The sequence below is a fragment of the Onychostruthus taczanowskii genome, unplaced genomic scaffold (genome assembly GCF_017590055.1).
Source record: "Onychostruthus taczanowskii isolate IOZ18803 unplaced genomic scaffold, ASM1759005v1 scaffold36, whole genome shotgun sequence".
In the NCBI taxonomy this organism is placed as follows: Eukaryota; Metazoa; Chordata; class Aves; order Passeriformes; family Passeridae; genus Onychostruthus; species Onychostruthus taczanowskii.
The window spans coordinates 5060554-5086054 of NW_024501015.1; the positions used below are offsets into that span (position 1 = coordinate 5060554).

The following is a 25501-nucleotide window of genomic DNA, read 5'->3' on the forward strand; positions in this document are numbered from 1 at the left end:
TCTATTTTTATTCCTACTTTCTGTGAAGGCAACAAGAATCAGAACAGGGAACACTGGAAGCATTCTATTGAGCCCCAGGATGCAAACCTACTGACTGGACATTAGCCTCCAATTTAGCTGTGTCTCTATATTTTTCTCTATAGGGTTTTATCATTGCAATCCATCTTGAATCATTGTACAGCTAATTACCTGAGTTGATCCCAGTTCCTGGTAGAGATTATAAATGACTACTGCCTCTGGACACTGAAAAAATTTTCACATCACCAGCTTTCAACCGCAAACCACTAGTGCTTACAGATGGAGAAATATTCTTTTTGTGCTTCTAAAAACAATATTAAGGATTACTGAATTTTTAAAATGTGTGTATTAAGATATTAAAAAATTGGAAGATTCTAGATTTGTAATTCCATACATGGAAGAATTTTATATGAGTCTGCTTTTGGTACATTTTTTTGTCTTGTAAAATTAAATTTAGTAGCTGGTTTCACAAGACATAAAGAGAAACCAGGGCTGAGATCATACTTTATTTAGACTCTTTGACTGTATTTCACATAACTCAGGCTAACATCAGTCTTTCTGGTTTTTTTCCCAATGCATCGTAAGTTAAATATTGGTGCTTTTTCTTTCAGCAGTCCTTATCCTTTAACAGCTCTACTTGCTTTAAAAGGCAGGAATATGAGGTATTTGGCACACTCTTGGCATAAGGAAAAAATAGAGCATTTATAGAAGACTGCACTAGTGTATTGCCCTAAATAAAAGGTTTTAGTGTCCTAGAAACTAGGGCAACACCTCCTAATTACTCACTCTGATACTACATTTTTACAAAGATAAAGCTATGTGCATAATGAGGACTTCCAATTTACTGCACTTTGACTGGCTCTGTCCAAGTTCTTTTTCGTCTTTTCTCTTTGAGAGGGGAGGGAGAGACAGAGAGGAGGTGCTGGAACAAGTTTAGAAGCAAAAATAAAAATGTTGAGAATTCTCTCTGGGCACAGATTGGTTTCTTTTGCCAACTTTCAGCTACTAAGCCATAAAGCCCAGGCCCCTGTTGTTTGTGCAGGACAGGCAACGAGTATGGCTGCAGTGTATTTATACAGAAGCAATTAAAAGGCTCTTTATTGTGGATTTTGTGCTATAGGAAAGACAGCTTATAGGTCCATAGTTTATTATCCCATAGTTTATTTTAAAATACCAACATTTTCAGACTGAAATAGTCCCCAGTGGCTTAAAGGAGCTTGTTTGGGAAAACAGGAGGAGTCTGATAAGCAGCTTCTCACACCATGGGCTCCATGTTCGTACTTACCCTTCTTTTCTGCTACACGGCCTCCAGAGAACACTCCCTCCCCTCCTGGCAAAAAGCAGCCTGCCTTCAAAAATACCTCTACAAAGTGCTGCCACTAACCCCATTTGCTGTGCAGCCAGCTTCCCCCTGCTGCAGTGACCGAGCCAGGGTGACACAGAGCAGAGAGGGATCAATGGGCAGCCGTGGCTCCTGTGCTCAGGAGCAGCAGGGAGGTCCAGAAACAGGGGCACAGTGCTAGCAACTGGTCATGCAGCTCAAAACCCGCATCATGATTTCTTTGTCTGTGTTTTCAAGAGGTACAGTCAGGATTAGCAAGTATTCAGGAGGGAAAAACAGCAACGTTAAAACAAAAAGTGGGGGAAATCTTCACCCACATTACGAATTACAAGTGACAAGCCACTTCTAAAGCCTCCAGCAGGAAAATACATACTTTCTGAGAGGTTTTTTGTGAAGCTGCTAATATTTTGGATTTGCCTGGAATTTTAATTAAGGCTGCTATTTAACATTCCTACTGTGCCGAGAAACCAAGCAAACTGATGTCCCAAAATTCTAGGCACAATTTTGAACTAATATTTTAAACATATGTGCAAAGCAGGCCAGTAGTACTTCCTAATTCTGATTTTAATATTTTAGCACATTTCTAGTTTCCTCTCATCCTGAATCTTGAAGATACTGATTTTTCAGTTGGCATAGATTACAACGCAATTCATGAGATTTCTGTATCTGACATCTCATTCTCTGCTAATATCATCTAATACTCTATCTAACTCAGTAAGAACACAGCAGTTATTTTGTTTACATAGGCTCATTATTGCAGTTGCTCTGTTTGGCAGTTATTAAAGTGTTATTGCTACATTTAATGATACACCTGCTACTGGCTTGGCTGTCATGGAGTAGGATTTCTGCTCACGAAAACTTAAATATTCTGCATTTGTATATTATACCACTACTAGTACCCTCACTACAAATCAGCTCTTAGGTTAACCTGAAAAACTTGGAACAAAATAAAAAATTATAAAACAACACACAGATTATTATTTTCAAGTCTGTGCCTAAAATTTGAATATGTAGGAGTTCTGAAGACATTTGTCAAACAAACAGAGAAGTTCAAATAATTTTCAGAAATGCCTAACTTCTACCTATGTTTGCAGAAAAATTAATTGACTGGTGGGTTAAGCATTTTTTGCCTTGATATGTGGCTTTAGGAAAGCTGAAAATAATCTCTCAAAATTTTACCTGGCAGGCTAAAATATTAATATATGTACAGTACATAAGCTGCCAGAGACTTGCCTATGGTCAAGATGTGGACATTCAAATAAATAGCAGAATTTTCACAATACATATTACTCAGCAGTTCCAGTGGATTTTATTAGAAGTAGCTACTCTTGAAAGCTGCATATTTTTTTTTTCTTTTTCCTTTTCATTTGTTTTACTTTCTGTGTAATTCAAGAGAAGAAAATATTAGTGCTTTGAATAGGTTAGACAACTCTCCCTCAGGACTATCTTGCTCCTACTTGCTTCAGTCCCACCACTGCTTTTGAAAATTCCTCAAAGATGCTGGAAATACTTAGTTCATCTTCACATACAAACTAGGCTGGCACAGGAGCTAAAGCTAAGCAGGGCCAAAGTAGAGCACTTGTTCCTGCATTTCCATCAAACCCTCTACCTGAAAGCATTGAAATCTACCAGGCATGCTTTCATACATCTTTATTTATTCACAGGTTTGGAATCCTGATCTGCTTTTTTACTAAAGTAAAATATTATTTTTTTCATTAACTTGCTTTTTATTTAAGATGAAACAACTATTTTTTTTACTCTCACAGCACCTATCTGCAAAGATTATCCTTAGTTCAGTGTTATGTCACCATTTAATTTAATACAGCCATTTTATCATGAGTGTCTTGTCTTTTATTGACATAAATGTTTTGGTTTAGATGTTTGTATCCCATTGGAATCCAAACTGTGCAGATGTACATACTTCCTACCTCTTTGGTTTGTTTTTTGCAGGTAATATCAAAATTATCCAACAAGCCTACACTATCCCAGGTATGTTGATCACATTTTAACAATTTAATCATCATGACAGCCTTTGAATGACTACTACAGTTGACAGACAACAAGGCTTTTCTATTTTATAAAGACATGCCTTCTGTCACAACTTGGAATTCTTACCTCTTCATATATACCTCAAATTAAAAGATACCAGTTCACTAAATCTGTCAACACATACCAAGAGAAAAGCATACATTTGATGAAAGTGTGTTGTAACAAAATTAAACCTATGCTGCAGAACATTTAGACAGATGCTAATAGGAGCTTAGAATATTTGGATACATTCCCCAAATCTGTATTTCCACCCAGCCAATCTGACTTGGCCTGAATGTGGGATATCTGACTATGTAGGGTCATCTGAGGTTTTCTACCTAAAGCTAACAGTGCCTTAATCAAGACTGATTAAGAGGATAGCCTGTAAAAAAAAAAATTAATTAAAAACAACTCCCTTTGAAACCATGAAGTTGCATTTGGTTTGTTAATTTGACCTGGAACCTAAGTCTGCCTTAGGCCATTCACCTACTACCAATACAGAAAGTTGTACCATGGGAACAAATGGAACTGTTTCTGAGTTAAGGTCTGATCCTGTCTATGTTGGCACGTGTCGGCACTCACGATCAGCATACTTTGTTACTATGACAAAATAACGCTGATCTCCTACACTGCGCTTTAATTAGTACATAAATTGTAGAACCCAGGTCTGTGTTGTCTCTAAATTTCCAAGGTTCCAACATCAAACATCTAAACTGCATTTTTTTCAAAACCAGACATAGCTTCACTTTCGGATGACTCAGTTCTGAAGCCAAACCCATCACATTGTTGGTTCATTAACAGGACTTGGAGTGAACTGAAAAGTCTGTCTACCATCCCAGCAATAACTTCAGTAACAAAAATTTAGAAGGACACAGTGACCATTGGGTGTGAGCTGAAGTGGTGTAAATGTCATTTATACATTATAAAAGGTTCCATGTGAAAAAGTGGTATTATTTGAATTACCAGCCTCAGATCTTTCCTGTGGATCACTAGATCCTGGTAGCATAACATTCAAGAAATAATGCCTCAGCTAAACAAACTTAATCTTCTCAAGTGTACATATGGCAAATGGCTTGCAAGAACTAGTCGTGTACTCTTTCTTGGTAACAAAACATATTGCAGTGTGTTTGCTGACCGTGTCACGAGCAACCTTTTTTAATTTGTTTGTATTTTTCTTGTATCTGCACATATAGCCATAGCTGAAGCTATGGATAAGTTCCGAAAGAGCTGTCTCTAATGAGAAATGAAAGCTGTGTTTGGTCTGGGTATGTTCCAGAATGAACAGCAGAAAAAATGGGTTTCTGCAACATCAGGCTCTGAATTTTACACTAGTATGTATTGCTTGTTATTTTAGACAGAGCTCAAGGGAAATGGAAATATAAAGAAGAGACTCCCTTCCATTGTGGAAGATGAAGATGAGGAAGAGGAGGGAGAAGAAGAAAGTAGCACCCTTTCACCAATTGATACACGAAGCACAAACAGCTCTCAGCAGAAGAAGTCTGCAAGCAACAAAAGCCACCTAGGGAGAAACTTGAAGCAGCTGGCCTCAGGAACTGTGCCCTTTCATTCCCCCATCCGTGCTTGCAGTTCAAACCCCTCAAGAGCCAAACATGAAACAGAGCTCCATTACTACTCCAGAAGGAAGGAGAAAAACCTTAAATTGTACCTGTCAGCACTGACCACCAGTGGCCCACCAGATATGAGCCCAAGGTAATAGTTATGAGTGCTCATTTTCCTGTCTGTAATTTGACTCCTATTAAAAATATCATGATTTTGGCACCATAAGAGTTATTCTTTAATAGTTTATACTTCCGTTCATCCCACGTTATTGTAGGAACCATTGCACACTATGCAGAATGTTATGACTTTAGAACTTTATTGCAAACTAAAGAATTTTTACCCATAAAAAAGGCAGTAAAAAAAGTGAGCAACTGCAAAAATGGTTATTTAAATAGTTTGGCCTTATGGTATTATTTTGTCTAAAATATTCATTCCCATAATAATACTCTGAAGCATTCTGAGTCCATCAGTAGTATAAAAATTTAGAAAGCAAGTCAACAAAATTGTAGCATGAAAACACAAAAAATTACTGGAGTAGAGAACTATAATGGAAAACAATTTCCAAGCAATTTTGAAAAATATTTAAAGGATTTTTTTCATTAGAGACAGGAAATCTGATGGCGGAAGTTATACAGACATCAAACACAGAGTTCAGCAAATCTGTTTTGCTCTGTCTTTTGATACAAAGAAGCATCATATAACAGTTTATTGAGGTATTACTAGTGTAAAATTTAAAATATTTAATTATTTATTTTTACACTACTTACAAGTGATTTATGTAACCTGTTCCTAAATTGCTGCAGTGCAATCCTAGTCTTAGGACCAGTTCTTTAGAGAAATCTCAAGCATACATACAAGGAGATGCAGTAGTTCATCTTCCATTTCAAGTTTTGTCTTCTATAGATTGAAGTTGTTTACATGTCCAAGCACTTCTTTTATTCATTAGTGGCAGAGTGTTCAGGAACTTGCCATTGGAAATGTGGAATTGCCACAGCTTGAACAACTTTTGTTTAACTCTGTCAAAGCACCAGTCCCTACACATGCAATCATAAAAAGGACATGGAAGACTAGAAAGAACCCTTTCCCCCTCATCATATATTTTATTAGTACAGACACATATCAAATAGTACCAGGATACAAAACAGCTTTAGTTTTTCATAAAATCATCATTTTTCATCAGTAATCACAGAATCATTTAGGTTGGAAAATACCTCCAAGATCGAGTTCAACCTTTGGTGAAACCACTATGCCAACAAAACCATAGCACTTTGTGATATTTTCTCATTTGTTTTCTAGATCTCATATGAATTTGGTTCAGTCAGCTATGAGTAAAGGTCATTATCATTCATTATTTAATAGGTGGTAATTCAGGGAAAAACTGCTTTTTATATTTTCTGCTGAAATGTAGTCCTGCTTATTGCTCTGAACTTATGCAGCCAGACACTGGCGCCCAAGGCTGCAAAAGGAAACATGAAAAAAGTATGTTTACATATATCATTTCCTGTTTCCATTCATGATTTTATAACTGTAGACTAATTCTGTTAATAGGCTGGAAAACTGACCCAAGATGTATGTTTTTCAGCCTTTTTTTTTTTCCAGACAAAACATTTTCATGTTATCTCCTAGAAGGAATTTATATTATTAGAATATTTAAACTGACAAGTTAATACCACTCTAAAAAATAGTATTAAGTGTGTGCTTGTAAGCATTAAGGAGAAAATAAGACCTTAATTAAAATTGTCATTTACATTTTGTGTTGGCAGGAGAAGGCAAGGGAGACAAGACTGTGGTTGAAATATCCAGTCAGTGCTGTTCTGAGGGGTATAACCACAGTTTCTTAAGAAACTTCTGCTGTGGATATTTTCTAGAGGACACTAATTAGAATTCTTTAGCACCTTTTCTTAGGTGCTTCAGGTTCTTTCTTTGTGCCCCACAGTGCAAGCAATAAAGGCCAGAGATTGGGTCAAATTTTTAAAAATCTCTTGGTGCAAGGAACAGAAGCTAGAATTGTAGTTTCTAGAATAGAGCCCCAGTCTTCCCAATTGCTTTTTGGCTTCTGCCTGTGAAGTGGAAGAGCATCAAAAAGGAAGAAAATGTAGGTGATAATAAAGGCAGCTCTAGGAGGAGGTTTTATGTAATTGAATCTCCTTAGACCCACATGGAGGAGTGCACTCTAGCCCTAAGCAACTGGATAGAAGAGGTCACATGTTAATATTTTCTGACTTTTTTGGCTTCTAAGAGTGGCATTTTCTGTCTTCAGGAGAAAATTCAGGGATGTACAATAGCTGGTTCAGAGAGGGGTGAGGTTTACCAATTACCTTTGTTCCCTGATATTTTCAATTTACTAGGTTATGTAGTTCCCCAGACAGATCATTGTATATGAATAAGCATATTGTACATTACGTATTTTCCACATAGAAGCCTGGCACTCCTAACTAGGTATTTGTGCTAATATAATTTCCCTTTAATCTGAATATTTAAACACTATAAAGAATGTAGTATCTATAAATTCCAAGTCACATCTGAGTAAGCTTTCTCCTGTGTGCTTTAAAGGCAGTTAAAATGTTAGCATTTTATACAATGAGAAACCTCTACAAAAGTGATATTGGTGTTTAAAACTTGCCTTTTGAAGCAGTGAGGCCAAATGACATTAAACAGGTTTTATAGCAAATTTCAAACAAAGTAATCATTCTGGTATTTAGCTGCAAATAGCATTATAAGCCAGGGCTTCTCGAGCATCACATTTGAGTCTCCTCTTCTACCAGAGTCTGATTAAGATTAGAGTCAAGTCCTGTAACATCCAACTAGCATCATGAACACTGAGACGTGACATGGAGATCTAAACCCACAGGAAGAGCCAAAAAGGTCAAGAATACATGGTATGCATACAGAGGTTTGAGTTACATGGGTTTTTCAAGCCCAATACATCACAGATTTCTCTGAGTTGTCTGTTCTTACTCCAGGAATTTGCAGACAATAAGCTTTCCTGAAAATATCTTTATTAGAAGAAAAGTCTAATGTTCACCATCAGGAATTTATCCCCAATGACTGAGAGGCTAAGAATTTTCTATCTTAGCCCTTCCAGATTAGTATTTAATTCATCTGTCTGCTGTAAGACAGAATATGAAGCTTGTTCCTGGACAAAACAAAAAAAAGAAATTGATGCTTCATATCAGTCAATTGGCAGTTGTATGATTCTCTTTCACTGACTTTAATATAGTTCTCTTTATAGCACAATTTATTTTAGCTGAGAACAGAAAATATTCATGATTATATATATTTTTTAATACTGTGTATTGATTCCTCCAATACATGTTTTCTGTTCTTTGAATGAAGAAATTGATTATTGTATAAAATACTGCTTCTTTTTTTTTTTTTTTTTTTCCCTTTGGCTTTCTTGACGCTGCATATTAGAGATAACTGCTATGTATGGGTAGAAATAACTTGCAAAAGTACCTTTTCTAATAGTCAGATCCAATACCATTATTAATGTAATTGGGACACTGGAGACTGGTCTGCACATCTTCCTATATGAAATTTGCAAACAAGATTTCCCTGCCTGAGCTAGTTCATTTTAAAGAAACTTAGAATAATTATTTGCATGGAAATGACACTTTTGACTGAAGTTTACAGAGATGTTTTCATAACTGTATTATGTTCAGGCTTGGGCTCTGCCTAAGTAAACCTAATACAAGAGCCTGATTATGTGCAGGGAGATTTTAGCTTCACCGGAGCATAGTGAAGCCTCTTTAGGTTGTGCAGAAGAAAGAACAACAACAGATTAGTGTAGATATGAAAACCGAAATATAGTCCATGTAGTTTTGGATTAGACCCAGAATATGCTGTGAAAGTCATGAAAATTTTGAAAACTCAATTAATTATACTTGGCCTCACATGCCTTCCATTATCAGTAATTTTCATTTTTAGTGACTCACAAGAAGTTATGCCAATATAATAGGTTCTGCTTTTCTCTAAACTTGATGTTGTGGAAAATTTACCACTGTTTAAAAATGTGCCCTTTAGGAGTAATTTTTACAACATAATTATGAACATGATGTTTATGAAATTGCTCCATTACTCCAATTTTTCTCAACAGAATTGTCGATGGGATTGAGGATGGAAACCATAATGAAGAAAGCCAAACCTTTGACTTCAGCTCTGATCAGCTCAGGCAGGAATCCAGGTTATCTCCTACAACAGGAGGTGAGCATTGCCTGGGAAAAATCACTCTTTAGAGAAAACAGTTTTCATAACTGCTTTTTTTTCATAACCCCTTTATTTCTTTCATCCTCACTAGTGGCATAAATGGATTAAACATATATTTGTACCCTCAATACCACTTCAGTGCCACAATTGTAAAAAAAACTACAAGGTCCCAAAGGTCATTTGTTGTTTTCCTGCTAACAGACAGTCATGATAAAACAGTTTGTGGTGGGAACTGTTCTTTCATGCTTCATGCTTTACCAGAAGAATTGCACAATCTGCCTCATGCTCCCAAACCTTTGGTCATGGAAGGTGCTAAACACAAGGACAAAATCGAACATAAAAACATTCCAATACCAAACTGAAAAAAATACAAGCCATAAATAAGAAGAAAACAAAACAAAACAAAAACCAACCAAACAAAAAACCCCAGCCAATTAATTAAGAGCCATATGTAAACCTGGCTCTTAACATTTTTAAAGACATTTAGAGAAGTGGAGGGAACTATATAGATTTTTAAAAGAGTGAAAGCCTTGAATAACAAGGGTTTTAGGGAGCCTTACATCACCTATACTCTGAAAAGCTTGGTGAAGTAGCAGCACAAAGCAATGGAACTTGTCAAGATGGGCGAAAAAAGATTTAAAAAAGAGACAGAAGGACTGTTTCCAACATCCCCTCTTTTAGAAGTAAACAGTTCCCACATAGCTAAGTACCTTCATCATGGAGGCAACTAGGACATATATTGTTTCTCTTAAAGCCAAGCAGGAAAATAATAATTAAATTTATTCACATTTATGATTTTTAAAAAGTGTCAAGCTGTCATGTGGATGGTACCAATGTTGTCATCTTCATTTCTTTCAGGTCAAGAGTGAAGAAAGCGATAATTGTACTTCTCTCAAACATTATGAAATGAACATTTTAAATGCATGGTTTAATTTTCATTCTAGCCAACTGCAAAACAGGTTTAAATTTAAAGGATTGGTAAAGTGCAAGAGCAGAATGATAATTTCTAAGTGATTACACTCTTGTCATTTACATGAATTTGAATTATTTTCAGAGGCTGAAATTGGTGCTGCTGTGCTCGTTATCAAAGCAGAAGAGACCAAACAGCAGATCAGCAGGCTTAATAATGAGGTAACAAGATTTTGTGGGGTTGAAGGATATTAACAATTATTCAAGAAATGCTGAAGAAAACTCAGGAATATGATAAATGTGCTATAAATGAGTGTTCAGTGACACTTTCTATTCCTCCCTTTTAGTAACTTCAAACCTGTAATCAGCTATCAATCCAACACTCAGGAGATGTTCTGTGGCTAAACTGTTTCATTTATGCAGCCCTGGCAGTACTTTATCTAACAAGATTAAAGCAACAGACTAACTTCACAACTGTACTGCAAGATTAAAATCTGTTCCCAGCCTACTATGTCTTTCAATGTGAAAAGATTAGAGACAATTCCTTATACTTCCACATGGAGAAACATTTAAATAAGTCCCACTACACAGTTTCACTTTCCCTGAGCTCTTTGGTTACCAGAAATGTCCAGGGGTTTTTTAATTTTAATTTTTAATTTTTCTTTCTTTATTGTGTACATTTTATTATGAAGTTATTATTTTCCACTTACAAAGTATTGGACTTGTAAACCTCCTTCATCCTGAGTCAGCTTAAGTTGATTAGATAACTTAAATATCCTAAGCTAAGACTGCATGCATGGTTAGTTAGTTAGTTACTATGGATGCATCATCTCATTTGTATGTCAAACTGTAGAGTTCAGACAAAAGTCTCACGATCCATTGACTATGGGTCATGAAAAATTATGGGTTTTTATAGGATTTGGTCAAAGAACTCAAAAAAAAACCCTTCAAGATGTTCATTGACATCACCATCATGATAGAAAATTATATTTCCCATGTAATGCTTTTGAAACACACAAGTCATACTGATTCACCCCTTTTGAGGACAGTCATTTTTAAAACAGGAGGATGTATTATGTGGCTATCCACAAGAGGCAATTGGAAAATAGATCATGGTGACAGATGTTCCAAGGCAGGCATCTTGTGGATTAAACAAACATTTCAACTGGAACAGTTCTGGGCTTCTCATTGCTTTTCTGGTGAAAAGTGAGAAATAAATAAATATTGGACCAGGGCAATATGTTAATCAAAAAAAGAAATAAATTTCAACATGTTCAAGGTCACTTCTCTGCACATGCAATTTTAATTTTGCCCTAATAACACTATCTGAACAAAATGTTATGCAACCTGTTTGTCCACATTAACATAACACAGGCAGTAGGACTAGATTTAGATTTCACAGGTAATATTCTGGGCAAAATCCCAGAGATGGATGGGTATCCTCCAAGTCCTCCCATGGATCAAAATTTATATTGGATGCATGACTGAAAGGATGCTTAATTGCATATTCTACATGTACTCAAACATGTCCCAGCTGGATTTTCTGAAGTGATAGTACAGACTTGGTGCTTACCCAAATGATCTTCTGGGTAGCCTTGCTGATCCACAGTAGCTGCTGCTTGAAGTTTTTTGTTATTGTATAAAGTATAGAATATTTTTAGACTCAGCGCTTTCATCATTCCATCATTTGATGATGACCAGTAATGGGAACTTAGCCCTGATGCTGCAACAGACTACAAGCAGTAGTTAAAATACCAGCAGAGTCAGAAACAAAGCTCTCTATTAAAGACATGCAGTCTCCTCCTGGAAAAGAAAATATGAGAAAACAGGTCACAAGTAGCCAGCAGCACTAAACACTGTCATTAATACATTTTACAGTGGAGATCAGAAATCAATGAATGAATGCAAAAATAACTGCTTTCATGAAAGGCAATTGTATTACAACACTTCACTAGTTAGCTTAGAAACATTTCAGCTGCTCATGGGGGGAAAAAAGACACGTGCCTTTCCATTCAGATTTTCAATACAGTCTCTTCTTAGTAAAGAAAAGCAAAAAGTTACCCCAGAGAAAAATCTACAAAATTAGCTATACCTAGTTTAGAAATACAGCTGAGCTCTTGGCAGTATTTTAGGTTTATGGCATTCACTACATAATCCAAAAGGCCATTTCATTTACCTAAGAGAGTAACAGGAGTCAGTGACTTGGTTTCACTTCTCAGATTTGTTAACTTTAGTAGTAATGCACAGACTTCCTCTAAGGAGAGCAGTCTCCAGAGTCAGCACAGTGCCTGTGAGACAAACCTGAACACACCTCAAATTGCTGTTGTACAGCTCCATAGCTTGGCTGCTCAGCCAGTTAACCACCTTCTTCTCTTCCTCACCTACTTCACTGGTCATTGAGCATTCAAGCTGATACAGGAATTTCCTCCCAGTCCAGTATTGCAAGGAATAGGAAGACTTTATCTCCTGTCATGTTTGTCCTTTCCTCTTAGAATAAATAATCACTGAATAAGTCAAGCATGCTATTCATTATAGTTCAGTAACTTCAGTACATGGCAGGTGAGAGCTAGGGTTCAGATTCTTGTTCTGGTAAAAACACACTTATTTAAACAATTATTTCAAGATTAGGTTACTAAATATTTACCAGCATTGTACATTTGCTGAGCTGGGAAAAGCTTGATTCAAAGACCTGCTCCAAACTAAGGAGAGCACGAATTCAGGAAGAGTATTCTGCCTTACAAGTCTGTGTCCTTCTTTTACAGAGATCTCTACACGTGACCTGGCCTTTCCAATGCATTTGTCTGCAAAGACTGATCAAATGAACATTTATCATATTTTCAGAGGCACTGTTTACCTGATGCAATCATAGATAATTACTAAGGAGCCCACAAAGTAAAAATAGGAAACCACTAAGCAGATTTTCTGAGGTATACAGACGGACAAGACATTTAGATTAAAGTACACGCCTATCACTGTTCCATTGCCTGTATCCAATAAGGCTTTTAACTCTCTATCATTTGAATGACACTGTATGAAAAGAGCACAGGAATACTTTTACTTTGATTCACTTAGAAAAACCCAAACCTGAATTACTTAAAACAGTTCAGTTAAATAAGAAAAATACCCAATATTTAATCATATTTCCCCCCCTAATTACATGTACACATTCTCCATTCAAAAACATGGGTACATGATTTTGAGTTCAGATAAAAAAGCCATCTCATACAGTGCATGAAGACAAACAGATTGCTTCATCATGTCCCCTGGTTTCCTCATATGCAACCCAGGTTCAGTGCAGCCTCCCTCAGCTTCAGAAATCTGGGGGCTGATTCCATGTTTTACCACATTAGTAGATCCCAAAATTACAGTACTAAAACAGTATCATGAACACAGTACTCACATTTCTCCCATTCAGCTGAAAAACAAACATGAGGAAATATGAATAGGGTCAGGTTTTGAGCTAGATAATTGCCTTCTATTTAGCTCCACATTGGAGCACTTAGTGGAAATTCAGCTATTTTTAATTTTAGGTTTTTTAAATGCAAGTACTTAAAATAAGCATCTGGCACTTAGGCAGAACAGAGAAAATATATTCACAGGGATATTTAACTTTCCTCTAACAAAAGGAACAATCCTAAACAAATATGTTTATTTTCCAAATCATAAATTTTAAGCATATATTATTTTAAAATGTATTTCAATTCCAGCTGCCAAAAATCAATCCCATGCTCCACTCAGTACAGAAAAAATACATTTTTAATATTAAAAATATATGCAAATGTTAATCAAGGCCACTAAAGAAAATTTGGTGAAGCCAGTCAGGCTTCTAGTTTTACATAGGGGATATACTGTTAAAGTTCAATTTGTGACTTGAGAGTTCATATAATGAACTTGCTTGACTTGGAGTAATTAAATACATGTTCTTCTTAACAAGTTCATAACTATATCATCACACAAGAGAAATTACTTTGCAGCAAGGCTATCCCAGTGATTTGGTTTGTAAAACATTTTTCAATCAAGAAAAATGTGGCAAAAAAGTGAACTAATGACAGTTATAGACGATGGAAACTATTAAAAGTAATCTATCCATTTTGGATTTTAGCCATGTAAATTTCACAACAAAGCAAAAACATAAAACCAAGTATCATTTGTATGAAGAAATAAAAGCTTTCTAAACAACACATGCAGACTAAATTCACTTTGTCTACTAAGATTTTTAAAATACATTTCTTTTGGCACTGACATTCATGTTTCCAAAGAATCTTGTTGTTTTATCTCTACTCTCATACTTCGATAGCTGTAAAGAAGCCTTTCCAGCTAACTTTTTTCTTCTTTTAATATTAGTTTTGTAGGTATGGGCTGATGAAGTTAACAAAATAGTTGATGATCTGAAGCTTAGATTATATTTTCTTAAGCAGAACACACTGCACATACATGGCATGAGTTCCATATGCTGTGGTGTGTCCCTTGCACACTTTTCCTTGGTGGAAAGGCACCTGAGACAAAGGAATTAACCAAGAGGCAGCCATGCAGTATACAAATCAACTGCACAACAAAAGCTGACTTCAAATTTGAATAAAAAATATTATAACCATGACAGATGATGACAATTGTCCAGTTAATATCTAACAAGAATTTCAAAATGTTTCTGTACTCATAAGATCTATTTTCCCAGCATCTAAATGTCAACACCTGTGGATATGCAAGTTCTTAAGTTCTGCTTTTTCTTTTTTGCCTAGAAGATCATAGGGAAAAGTTGATTGGTGTTCTCTTTCTGAAGTCAATTTATTCTGGAAACATGCTACTCCAGCAGATCTCAGCAAACCAAATTCCTTTTGACTTTCTTTGCCCATTACATTTGCTAAAAGCTCTTCACTGGTATAATTTTCTTTTGAATTGTCTTTACATCTTTGAAGTCACTGACAAAGTAGAAAATGTCAAGCAGCCTTAGTAATTCCTTGTGAAGAAAACCCCCTTCTAGAGTTCAATTAAAGAAGATACACTGTTTGTATATCCTGGTAATATAATTAATGCCCACAAAGTGTCATTCAACAGACCTCCATAGACATTGTTCTATAATACTCTGCTTAGGCGGAATATTATATTCATGCCTCTGACATTTTCTTTTCAGATATAATGTTTAACATTTATCTTTCTTGAATTTCATATTACTGATATTTAAAAGTGAACATGAATTCCATTTAGACATTAAAAATAAACATTAAATAAAAAAAATCAGGATAGGGTGAGAAAAATAATATCTTAAAATGTCCATGAATGACAGCTAGATATTGGTCATAAATCTTTCCAATCATGCAAGAATCTAGCTTATAGTGATTATGTCCCCTGTACATTTTCTTGTAGTTCTAGAAGAATGTCAGGTGGACAGTAACATCTTAGAACTCTTCTGACAAGATGTATATTATGTTTAAAGTTTCTTCTTATATTTTAAAATAGCTTTTCAGTTAAAGAAGAGAATTATAGTTTTGCCATATTTTATTCTTAAGAACCATAATGTTGCTTGTTCTCTTTTAAGTATTCCTTTAGCTGATTATAGAAATTGTCTGCTTAATATTTTTGCCCAATATCATATATACTACCTCAGGTTTCCTTTCATCAGTACATATTGCCAGCTTCTCCTCTCCCAGCCACCTGAGATTTCCACAATCCTCCATTTTCTCTCAATCAACAGCTAGTCAGTCAGTTTGCCCCTGGTAATTTTTAATTCCTTGAAGCAGTAATTTCCAAACCTGATTTTCTTTTCTTGCCGTCATTATGCTGATACTGTCCTGATTCTTTGCCAATCTGAAGGCAGAGTCCACATCCAACAATCACAGAATCATGAAATGGTTTGGGTTTAAAGGTTCATAAAGATCACCCAGTTCCAGCCCCCCCTGCCATGCACAGGGACACCTTCCACTAGACCAGGTTGCTCAGAGCCCCATCCAGCCTGGCCTTGAACACCTTGAGGGATGGGGCACCCACAGCTTCCCTGTACAATCTGTTCCAGTGCCTCACCAGGCTCACTGTAAAGAATTTCTTCCTAATATTTAAACTAAACCTACTGCCTTTCAGTTTGAAGCCATTACCCCTTGTCCCATCACTACATCCAATTGTAAATGATCCCTCTCCATCTTTCTTGTAGCCTTCCTTTACATACTGGAAGGTTATTTCAAAGCCTTCTCTCTTCCACGCTGAAAAATCCCAATTCTCTTAGCCTTTCCTAGTAGGACAGGTGCTCCATACTTCTAACCAACTTTCCTCTCATACCTCTCCACCTCCCCTCTCCTTCACACCAGATTCACTCCCAGTGAAGAGCCACAAATTATTATTAAAACTGCAGTTTGGGAACCCCTTTTCCAGACTGAATTTCATGGGACCCCTGTTAACTTGAATATATTTAAATACTCTAGTCCTTTACACTTCTCTCATTTACCCTTATCTGTTTAATAGCAATAATCTTGGTGTCCTAATTTACCCAGACAAACTGGTCACTGGAACTACCAAAGAGCTGGCTAGAGATTAAGCAAATGACCATATTTCCTGCTCTTACATGGTAAAGCCAATTGCACAGCCTTCCAGATTCCTGGATTTATGTCACTGAAACTAAATCATCATATCATTGCACAAATCCTATAGATTTAATCTGAACTCAAATCAGCTGCACTGGATTTTTTTTTTTTCTGCAACTACCTTTGTTTCCAAAGCCATTAAATCAGAAACATCAGTCACCATAATACCAACAGCCACAGAGCTGCTGATAGATGGTCAATGAAGAGTCTGTGTCTGCTCAATTCTTGTTTCATTCATTCAACAACACAGCCAGTAAGAAATGGAATACCAGCAGTTAGTCAATCTGAGCTTCAAAGACAACTCATTCTAGCTGAAAATCTCCCTGAATAGAAGAAGCAATGAAAGACCAAGCAAGGGACTAGAGAAGCTGCCATATGCAGTGCAAGCCAGGGAACTCCTCCACTTTGCCAAAATGCATCTTCCATTTCTCAATAAGCCAATATTCATCTTCCCTTTTTTGGGTGTTCAGAAAGAGTCAAAGCAGGAAGGTATCTGGGTCTGAAGTTTGAATTTCAAAAGGGCATAAACATAGGGAGAGAAAAATATGTACAAATAGAATCTAATCAGCTTCTAATCAGAAAAAAGTTTTATTTTATCCATTATTTAAATTTAGGGTTCATTATTAAAGTCACCCTAGGACATTTAGAATTATCCAGGAACAGTGATGAGAGCAAGGCATTCCAGTTTAAAATTTGTCTTTAAAAAATAGATATTGGAATATATAATGGAAAGAAAAAGAAAACTCTTTAGCCATTTAAACAAGCAACAAGCATCACACCATTCCTACCCAACTACATGGAACAAAATACTCAAACTGCTGAACAGTTTAATTCTGGTAGTAAAGAAAAATACTCTTTCTTCTGCAACTGTCAAAGTAATTTTAAAATACAAAATACATCTACTAAAAATTATATTTTAACCTCTATTTTGAATATATTCTTTCCTGATAACATAGTCTACTAAAAAGGCACCAGCACATTGCTTTCAACCAGTTTGAGAAGCACCTCTTGCTACTTGAAGCTAAATCTGTAAAAAACCCAGTTTCTACATTCAGAATCATTGCAGTACCTTTTTCAAGTCCTAGGAAGTGTTAAAGCAGCATTTCAAGTATATTTGGGATCTTGGAGATAATTTTAAAGCTGTCTGCCTAGCACAGCAGGAACCATTTGTACCAGTAGCTGTTTTGCCTAGCAATAATCAGTGAGCTCCTGAAAAGAGTGCAGCTTTAGTGGTATGCCAGGAATTAGCCCTTTTTCCTCAGGAAGAAACCATACTGCTTTCAATTTCTCTTTCATAGATTTAAAATTCCTTTGGCTTTTAATCCCTGTTCTTTTGCACTTTCTCAAACACTGTGAAATTGTTAGTAGTACTGATAACATTTTTCCCCCCTGTTACACCTTTTTATTTGCATCTGCTCAGGGACCTCTTCAGGGTAAAAGAGTAATAGCATAAACAGTGGTAGGAACTGTTTAGCAATTAGTAAATTATTAGTAAAATATTAGTAAGTAATTAATTATTACCAATTAGTTGGTAGGAACACTAATAGTATGCTGTGCATGTGTAGAACTACAATAATATAGAGACATATGATAATTAATAGCAATATAGATACTGGATGTTTAATCTTGTAATCTCGTCATTGTAAAATCCTGAATGCTACATATTTTTTTGTGTATATGACATCGAGAATATGTCCAAACAGATCTTACTAACTGATAGTGGTGAATTAAGTTTGGCATAACTACTCTGACTATCATACTACTGGAAACCATTAAATCCTACTTTATAGGGGTTTATCAAGTAAATTCCTATGTTGGTGCAAGAGCAAGTTTGTGAGAAGAAAACACTCTATGAGCTAGCTGATACATAAAACAAAAATAGAGTATCTGGGCACTAGAGCAAATTGTAATGAGCAGAAATTCAGGGCTGCCACAAGTGCTGATGCTGGGATTGATTTTTGCTGTATTTTCTTAATGATTTGGCAAAGGAAACATGTTAAATGATGATTCAACTTCTAAAAAGCTCATAAGTTATGAGAAATGGAAAACAAAAACAAGGATCAAACCAAACAAGACATTTTAAAATCGTGGATATTTTCACACAGCATTCATAGTCTAGGTAAGGTACACATTCATAAAGTAGTGTCAATATTTTTATTTGCACACCTGCAGAAAGCCCTGAAAAAAATGATGCAATTTGGGAAATTATGCCCAGAAAATTGTTGCTGTATCCATGAGGTGTAGGGGCCAGTGATGATCCTAAAAAGAATTGATGACCAGTGACTCTAGATAGCTGTGGGTTTGATTGTCTGTCTTCCCCCATCCTTCCCAAAAAATCTTTTGGAGGTTTTGCAATATCATTTCCTAGGGTCCAACAGAACATAGGAGTTCTTGTGAAGTTTGTCCAGAAATCTCACTGTGTTTTCTCACAGTCTGATGGTACCAATAACCTTCACTGGGTAGTCTGACCCCACGGGAAACCTGCTCACAGAGCGCTTTGGCAGCATATTTTAATTTCTCATATTATCTGAAGTTGCCAGGCATTCAAAGCTTAATCTCTGCTGGCAGAAGAGGAACTCATGGTATTTTCTGTCTATCATGACTCAATTAGATAACGAGGCAGAAAGAAAGAGAAGTGCAGAGACAGAGATCCTGTCACCTGCCACTCAAGAGTCTCCTCCCTTTAAGGATTTTCTCTCCAGAGGCAGTGTGATCATTACAAAATTATTAAACAATAAGCTCAGAGAAAAATAAATAGATCTATAGGAGCTGTATTGGAGCTTCCTACTTTCTTCTCTGAATTTCTTTATAATTATTGTGCCTGTAATAACACAATCAAACTCAGCCTGAAATGTATTTCCAGTAGATTTCTTCAGAGCTATCCTGACAGAACAATGAAAATTAGTCTCTGTAGGTCATCTAATCAGTGGTGTCTCTACTTGAGATCAAAGAAAAGCTCCCTGAATTATTTTCTTTTTGACATATGGCTTGAAGATGAATGTGCAGTCATGTCTTTTTTTCAACAGAGTAGTACCAGTATGAGAAACTCTATTTTAATGATAATGATGGTGCTTTGACCTAAAATAGATTGATAACTATCATGGGGACAAATTTACTTTCTACCCTTAGAAATGATGAGTGTGTTGCTTTTATGTTTGAGCTAGACTTTTCTTTGCCCAGAACATCCTTATAAAGGCCTAAAAATATGTCCCCATTAATGTTCAAATGCCAGTCAACTTTAAAACACAAGTTCAGAACTTGCCAATCTGACCCCCACCCAAAACAGCATTGTTGAGGAAAGACTTCATGTACTTTATGAAACCAAATGGATGCTACCAGCAGTTTTAGCATTTAAGTTAAAAGGTCTAATAAAAAATCTGATTGTTCCTTTTGCGCACGCACCAGAGAAATCTATGCAATGGATTAATGTCTGTTATACGTAGTACCTTTCAAGCATACACAAAAGTGCATGGAAACTAACTGCTTCAAAATCTTTTATATTTTTTAAATAATTAGAGGTAACAAGTGGGTTTCAGAGTCTTCAGTTTTTCCTCCTTTTTTTTGTTTTTAGTAGTAGTCCACAACTGACAGTATGGATTTCTTTTATTTTCCTATGAAGACGGCATTATACTTCACATGTTTTTCTAAACAAGATTTTACAAGACCTCATTTTTATGTAATTCATCAGCATGAAATTGTTTAATAACAAAGTTTTATGGTCTAAAATATTTAAACCATATTTATCAAGAAAATATTGATGTCATACTGCATATGGAAATCATCTCAGTTCTCACCCTATGATCAATGTTTATATGTAAAGAATAATTTGAAGTCAGGTGGATTAAAGTAGCTGGAAGGACTATTTTTCACATATACACTAGTAAAATGCATTTCTACACTGTGCCAAAGATGAGAGTTGCTATTGCTAGAAAGAAAAGAGGGATGTATGCACATATTTTAGGCATGGTGGGTGAATAAATACTGTGATATTTTGCCCTTTCACAACAGATGACATCTTTAAGTCAAGAAGTCTCACAATTACGTAAGGATATGAAGAATGTGATGCACCTTCTGGAAAACCTGCTGACGTCCCAGAAGCCTCCAGGATTCTGTGCTGTGCACAGCCTATCTCGAAGTCCCACACTGGACAGTCTGCAGCCTCGAGTGGCTTGGACTACACATCAACCCTGCTCGCACATGCAAGCTGGGAACTTCACTTGCACCAAAGCACAACTTTGTCGTGGAAACACACTATGTGACATTTGGAATACAGATCTGTCTTCTGTAGGCAGCAGTCCCCAAAGGACTGAACCCAACCTGCAAAATTCTATGGATGGTGAACTTCATTATACCACAGGCCTTCAAAATTCCCCTTCCCAGTATCAGGTAATTCAGAAAGACAATCTGCAGTTTTTAAGATGCACCTCTCCCCATTCAGACACTACCCTGACTCCTCTTCAGTCTATTTCAGCAACCTTTTCTCCTTCAGTATGCTCTTCATCAGAGACGTCACTACACCTAGTGCTGCCCAGCAGATCAGAGGAAGGGAGTTTTAGCCAAGGAGCAATCAGCTCACTAAGCCTTGAGAACCTGCCAGGATCGTGGGATCTGGAAGGAACAGCCGGAGTAACTTCTGCACAGACCCCAGATTTCCCAGTAGACATTGTGACAAGCACAAGGGATGTTAAAGATAAAGACTGCCAAGCCATAGATGTATGAGAAATAGTGAAGTAGTACTCAAAGCATGTTCCACAGCTGCCAGTTTTAAATTTAGAGAGTACTGCATGACTGCTCTATTTGATCCCTGTTTTGGTGATCATGGAGACTTACAAACATGAAAATTCAGATTTATAGAAAGTAAGAAAAGGTAATGGTTCATACTATAGGATAAACAATAAATTTCTAGATTCTAGAAGCATGTTGAAAAAACATTTTGAATACAGATATAACTTGTCTGTTTGACAGACTTTTGTGATAGTCCAAAGACCCTGAGGGTCAGAGCAGCTGGAATTCTAGCACAAAGAACCGTCATGGGTGGCTTTTGTTCATCGAAGCAAAGGTTTTTCTCTGAGTGTCTGACTGTTGTTCCCAAACAATATCTATGGCACAGTTTGCTTCAGGTGATCGTGGGTCCTGCTGGTCTTTTTGTCAAGTTCTGTGAAGGCAAAGGACATTCGCTGCATGTCATCTAGACAATCAACCAAATAGAGCTGCTAGAGAGTGCTTAGATGTTGCACGTTATTTGTCATGTAAATGAAACCTCTTAATTTATCTAAAAATACTATTTTTATATACTTGGTATGAAACATGTACCTAAAAGTTATTTAAAATATTTATAAAGAGAATAAGAGTTTGGTTTCATTTTGGTAAAAGCTTGCAGTTTTAACAAGAAATGAACTACCATCGTGTATTAGATCAAATACTATTTATTGCTAAGATATCATGTAGTTTACAAATGGCTTCCCTTTTATGTGCATGCAATTTGCAATGAATGTACTCATTCTGGTGGAATACAAATAAATTAAGGTATTATTTTATTTAAAAAAATAAAAGAGCTGGAATGTTGTATCCTATAATAAGGTATCACTACTTTAAAAGTGAGTTGTTATACTGATAACATTAAGTATTCTTGGTTTGTGTCTTAGCATTGCATTGTCATTTTTAAGATCAAGTAAGTCAACATTTTAAAATACATTCATTTACGGACTTTATATCTGGTTAAGAACATTAAAAGGGATGAAAAGCAATGATAAAACTGAGGAACATTAAAGGCGAAAACTACAATTTCAGTAAGTCCGAATGAAAGAATTAAGATTAATGTAGTTATTTATTAATTGATCTTTTTGTTTCATCTCTAAAAACTAGCTTTGATTTTTAGTCAGATTTTTTTAAAAAAGAGATACTATAGGCTTGGTAAATTATTTAATCCAGAACCTGACTTAATGCCCCTCCAACATTTTTTTTTTCTGGTATTTAATGTCCTAGAAACATATTGCTACAGTGCAACCAAGGCTACAGATTTGCATTGGAATTTTGATTTTTATATATAAAGATGTGCAGTGAGCATCACATTTACATATCCTTTAGCAAGCTTTCTAAAAAAAACATGCTTACAAGCCAAAATAAATGTCTTAAAATGGATAAGTAAACAAAGTTATATTTAATAATTCATGCAGAATTGTGGCTATCAAATTAAAATTTTTATAGAGCACAGATTTAGGCTTAACTTCCTTAAGAGGTTGTTTTGGTGGGATTTTTAACGGAAACTTCAAAGACAGAATATATTTTAACATTTGTCCATGCGTGGGAATACAAACCCCAGCTGATACTCCGTGCCCAACCTACATCCTTTCACAGCCATTTTCCTACTGATACAAATTAGGGATGAAGTGTCATCTCTCATTTTGGGCTACCTGAACTCTGCCAGTGTGACTACACCTCAATGTGAGTGTTTGTATACAGGGTTTCTTACTTTCCCTTTATTCCAGTTTTTACTTGGTTTAAGGTTAAATAGAGAAGTGCTGATTAAATAAAGAATATCCCAGAAATTAAAAAAAAATAAAATATTAATTGATAGTAACAAATACAGTAGCAAGTACAGTCCTGTGGTATTTCTGCTAACAGTTCTGGTTCACCTTTAGCCATCTGCTGCCACCCACTCCAGCACTGGGCAGGAGGCTGAGGGAAGCTGCATGCTCCCCACTCCCAGGGCAGGAGCCCCACCTCACCTCAGCACCCTACAGCCACAGTCCTCTCCTGTCCTCACCACAAGGTGCAGCTCCTTGGGATGCACGGATACATGGTGCACAGCTGTCCACAAATCCTGATTCCTCTGCCTACCATATTCCAATTATTGACTGAGAATGCACAAACACACCATGCCTAGTTCCCAATATCACTTAACAATTTTCACTGCCCATATAAATTGAGAGAAACATTTGCTTTCTCATTTTATGACATATAAACCATTATGTATGTGCATTAAGATTTTGGCTTTTTTTTTTTTTTTTTTTTTTTGTCCCGGTATTAACACTGATGTCATGAGATTAAAACTGGATGCTTTGTCCTGGAGTTTTTGTGTCAGTTTTGTATGAAAGTTTAAAAAGGTCAGAAACACAAAAATCCTCTTTGCATACACAGCCTTAGCTTTAGTGTTGTACATTTTATTCACAAATAAAATAAAAATGCATGTGCAGTAATTACATAGAAATAGCACCAGGATATCTGTGCTAAGTTGTTCTTTGTTTCTGCAACTGTCAAGCACATCCCAAACAAAGCTGGCAAACACTTTGTACTGGCCATAGTTTCAAGGAATACACCAGAATTGCAGAGACTCTGTAAATGGGCATCACACAGGTGAGTGCACTGCCTTCCAAGGAAAAGCTCAAGGAACTTCAGACAAGGCAAGAACAACAGCTTCATTCCAGGTATTGTGGTTTAACCCCAGCCAGAACTCAGCCCCATGCCACCACTCACTCGTTTCCTTCCTGTCAGAATAAGCAGCAAAATTGGAAAAGTAAAAGCCAGAAAATGCATGGGTTGAGATAAAGACAGTTTAACAGGGAAAGCAAAAGCCATGCCTGAAATCAAAGCAAAGCAAGGAATGAATTCACTGCTTCCTGTGGGCAGCAGGTGTTCAGCCACTCAGTCACGCATAACCTTGACTTGGGAAGACAAACACCATCACTCCAAATTCTCCTCCCTGCCTTCCTCTTCCTCCAGCTTTAGTATGCTCAGCATGGCACCATATGGTATGGAATGTCCCTTGGGTAAGTTGGGGTCAGCTGTCCTGGCTGTGCCCCCTCCAACTTCCTGAGCACCCCTTGCTGCTGGGTGGGGGAGGAACAGAAAAGGCCTTGGCTCTGTGTAAGCCTTGCTCAGCAGTACCAAAAACCCTTTCATCATCCTGTTTCAGCACAAATTCAAAACATAGCCCCATACCAGCTGCTGTGAAGAGCTGGTATGAAGAGCTGTGTGAAGCAAATTAAAATTCCCAGCCAAGACCAGCATACCTGGTCAAAATCAAGGAAAGAGGAAGGTCTTGAAGAGTTGTGCCATTTTAAACTCCCTGACACCATCATAATATTGAAGTCCCAGGGAAAGCATTCCCCAAGCAGCTTTTGTTGGAAAGCATCTGCAACCTGTGCAAAACATTTCACTTTTGAAGGTGAAATGACAATTCACAGGGACAAATGTGAAAGTTTATATTTTTTGAATGGAACAGTATCCAAGCAAGACTACCATGGACATACTAATTCTACACACAGACCAGCCACTGAAGATATCTGGGATTAAAGCAACAAGCACTGTAATATTTATGTGTTACCTTCAAAAGATTCTCAATATGAAAATCAATACAAGCATCCCACACCCCAACATCAAACCACCCAGATGAGACAATTGAATTTATTCGTTTTTACACTAACCTTCAAAAAAATTTTTTTTAAATTGTTTTTGCTAAAGATTGTCTTCTTATCTAATTCTGCATCAGTTTTCTTCCTAAATTTGCTATATTTCCTTCCTTTCTTGCATTTACCATCACTGTCTGTTTCTTCTTCTGTAAATATTTTTTTTTCCCTCTCTATTAGTTTCCTCATCTTTTTTCTCACTTATTCAGTTTTATATTCTCTTTCTAACTTCATGAAACAATGTCTTTTATTTCCTGGTGATTCTTCTATTAAGAATCATCCTGTCTGCCACTAATAAACTAAATGGTCACTGAACTCTGTCATGCAATAGGACACCATATTTGGTCTCTGTCAAGACTCAGGCAGTAACCCACTGGACTTTAGCCAAAATCTCCTGCACTGTTATATTCTCACAACGCTGTAGTTCCTTTCACTGGGAATGGGAAAAAGAATGGAAA

General features: G+C 36.4%; 1 protein-coding gene across 1 annotated transcript in view; it reads left to right on the plus strand.

The window, feature by feature from the left end:
* Window positions 1-21354, plus strand: part of KCNH8 (potassium voltage-gated channel subfamily H member 8) — a 176883-nt gene extending 155529 nt beyond the window's left edge. Inside the window, exons 12-16 of the mRNA XM_041411512.1 lie at window positions 3311-3349; window positions 4743-5098; window positions 9045-9151; window positions 10209-10285; window positions 20644-21354. Of these exons, the coding sequence (XP_041267446.1) occupies window positions 3311-3349; window positions 4743-5098; window positions 9045-9151; window positions 10209-10285; window positions 20644-21354 (1290 nt within the window). The remainder of the gene's footprint in view (window positions 1-3310; window positions 3350-4742; window positions 5099-9044; window positions 9152-10208; window positions 10286-20643) is intronic.
* The last annotated feature ends 4147 nt before the right edge of the window (window positions 21355-25501 follow it).